This window comes from Suricata suricatta, chromosome 2, assembly GCF_006229205.1.
Source record: "Suricata suricatta isolate VVHF042 chromosome 2, meerkat_22Aug2017_6uvM2_HiC, whole genome shotgun sequence".
Lineage (NCBI taxonomy): Eukaryota > Metazoa > Chordata > Mammalia > Carnivora > Herpestidae > Suricata > Suricata suricatta.
In genome coordinates this window covers 2,814,887-2,817,955 of record NC_043701.1, presented here as the reverse complement: position 1 = coordinate 2,817,955, position 3,069 = coordinate 2,814,887, and the positions used below count along the sequence as shown (strand labels likewise).

The following is a 3,069-nucleotide window of genomic DNA, read 5'->3' as shown; positions in this document are numbered from 1 at the left end:
ACTGCTCACACACGCGTGTGGCAGCTGCCCCGCCTCCCCACTGCGTGCACACGCTCACACCCCTCTCCCCCGGCGCTCACACGCTTACACCCCACTCACACTCACACTCGCTCACACACACTCACAACCCTTTCCCCACACACACACTCACACCCCTCACACACACTCACACTCACACCCCTCCCCCACACGCTCACACCCGCTCACACCCCTCCCCCACACGCTCACACACACTCACACCCCTCTCATGCACGCTCACACACACCTCAACACGCTGCCCCCCACACACACTGACACCTCACACACACACCTCACACACCCCTGGTGGCTGCAGTAGGCGTCACCTACTGGGAGAAAGGAGCCGGCTTCGTCCGGGCTCGGAGTCCCCGTCTATGGGGCGTGTCTGCCCCCGGGATAGGGCCGGGTGGGGGGGGGATGTGGAGGGGGTGTGGACTGGGAGGGCAGTGGGAGGAGGGGTGGCGGCGGGGGGGGGGGGGGGGGGGGGGGGGGGGGGGGGGGGGGGCCCTGAGGGAGGAGGGAGGAGCGCCGGGGGAGGAGGGGGAGCCCCAAGGGGTGCCACGCTCCAGCGGGACCTGTGTTGCAGGGACGGCACCCCCGGGGGCCAGAGCGTGGCCGAGCGCTTCCAGGTGAGCTGGGAGACGGTGCTTGTGAGCAGCCACGGCGCCGTGGTGCTCAAGTGCGACGGCCGCGGCAGCGGCTTCCAGGGGACCAAGCTCCTGCACGAGGTGGGGCGACGGCTGGGTGCCCTGGAGGAGAAGGACCAGACGGAGGCCGTGCGGTGAGGCCCGGGAGCTGCTGCGCGGCGCGGGAGCAGTGGGGAGGGGCGCGGCGAGGGGAGGGGAGGGCGCCCGCAGCACAGGACCTGGGGCACGTCTCCTGTCCTCACCCCCCCGACAGCGGAAAGGCCTGAGCAGCGGGGACACGCGTCGGCCACCCGCATGCACTGCTGTCCGGGGAAGGACACAGGGGCCTGTGCGCCTGCACGGCTCCTGCCCTGCCAGAGCCCGGCTCGTGTGCAGGGGGGAGGCGGGCAGGAGGACCGTGGACTCTGGAGCCCGGCTCGTGTGCAGACGGGAGGCGGGCAGGAGGACCGTGGACTCCGGTCAGTCGGCACTCCTCCCTGTGGAGGGTTCCAGGCGCAGGCGGGCGCGCTCTGACCTGGGGTGTCACCCCACCCCCACCCGCCTCACAGCCATGTGCTCCGCGATCTCGGACGGTTCACTTTCCAGATTCTTCCAGAGGGTTCTCTCTGTGCTCTGAGAAGGCTGGGGGCACGTGCTGTGCTCACAGTTGGATCCCTTTTGAGCAGATGGGACCCTGAGCGAGGAGTGAGTGGCGCGGGGAGCTGGCCATGGAGGCCCTGTGTCCAGGGCCCTGTAAGCCTGCACAGGAGGGGAGAGGAGGGGGAGCTTCCCAGGAGCGGTGGTGTGCTTTGCCCAGAGCTGACTCGCAGGCACAGCAGGTCCCACTGCTTTAAAATTCAAGAGCCATCAGTGCCCCGGGGGGCTCAGGTCGTGATCTCACCGCTGATGAATTCTATGCTGCATGAGCTCTGTGCTGACCGCTCAGAGCCTGGAGCTGCTTCGGAGTCTCTCTCTCTCTCTCTCTCTGCCCCTTCTCTGCTCACACTCCATCTCAAAAATAAATAGTAAAAAAAAATTTTTTTAAATACGGAACTATATTGTTCCATGTCTAGAAACAAAACCTAGAGCCATGGCGGCCACGGATGGATGGACCCAGAGACCCCAATTCAGGCTCTCCCCTGTCCCTCTGCCCGGCTGGTCATGAGGGCCCCACCCAGAGTGACCCTCCCCGTGCCCACAGAATGATGCCAGGAGCACCTCGTGCTTGGCCCCTCCATTCACCTCCAGCAGGCTGAGGAGGGAGCCCCTTCCAGAAATTTCTGGAAAGGAAGGGAGGAGCCTGCCAGGAGCACCCAGCCAATCTCTCCTTACACACCCCTGCTTGATTCAGAACCCATCACCGGCGAGACGGAGATGTGGGCCATCACCCTGAGACCCACAGGGCCCCGCTGTCCCCGCCAGCAGAAGAAGGGTGGACAGCGCACCTGCGGTTCTGTGCGGGCGGGGTGGCGCGGCAGGGGCTAGGCCAGCCAGCAGTGTCCGCCAAAGAAGACTCCTCTGGAAAAGGGAAGAGATGCCCCCCCGCCCCCCAGGTGGACTTGGGATGTGGGGGCAGGACTTTCGTCAGCGCAGCACAGCCTCTCGGGCCTCTGGAGCGACAGACAGGACACAGTGTCCTTCAGGTGCACCAGCAGCCCACACCCCTACAGGCCTTGGGCCGTGTCTCCCCTCTCTCCTCTGAGCACGGGGACCAGAAAGCAAAAAGGCTGTATCACACTCGGTGTTTTCAAAACTAAGGAATTGCTCCCCAGCCATCTGTTCAGAAACCAAGGCGGAAGCTGTTCTGGAAAGACAGCGTGTCAACCGTCAGGCCACCGAGCTTCCAAGCACAAGAATGCACAGACCACTGGAAACCTTCCAGGAAATGGACGCCCAGACGTCCCACACCAGGGGGGGCTCTGCCCAGCTCTGCGGGTCTGGATCCGTATTCTCATTGCAGAAAGCCATAGTCCGGTTGTATCAGAAATTCGGGGAACCATGAGGCCGGCCCGCCCCTTTTGTGATCCTCCGATCTTCTCCACCTCGTGCCCCTGTCCCGGAGCCCCACTGGGTCAGCAGAGGACACGCATGAACCCCCTCCCAGGCCCAGCCGTTGTGTTAGGGGAGCGGGCAGCCGCGTGGCCCAGGGCGGAGCCACACTCCCCATCAGAGCCTAGGCTGCAGAAGGAAACAGCCCTGCCTCAGGGGCTTCTAGACCTCAAAGGATTAATCGGGATTTGTCAGAAAACGGGAGGTACATGTGGTGAGCAAAGGCTCCAGGTAATGCAGAGGCACCACTGTTCAGGGCCCACTAAGCACCAGAACACCACAGTGCGTGTAGGCCACGGAGGGAGTAAGATGGGGTGGGTGATGGAGGGGGCAGGATGCAGGGGGAGGTGGAATGGGTGGTGGAAGGGGCAGGACA

General features: G+C 64.3%; 1 protein-coding gene across 3 annotated transcripts in view; it reads left to right on the top strand.

Moving 5' to 3' along the window:
* The window catches only part of DPP6 (dipeptidyl peptidase like 6), an 867,370-nt gene that overhangs the window by 852,727 nt on the left and 11,574 nt on the right, over window positions 1-3,069 (top strand). For all 3 annotated transcript variants that reach the window (XM_029921134.1, XM_029921141.1, XM_029921139.1), the window contains exon 20: window positions 605-799. In XM_029921134.1, the coding sequence (XP_029776994.1) occupies window positions 605-799 (195 nt within the window). The remainder of the gene's footprint in view (window positions 1-604; window positions 800-3,069) is intronic.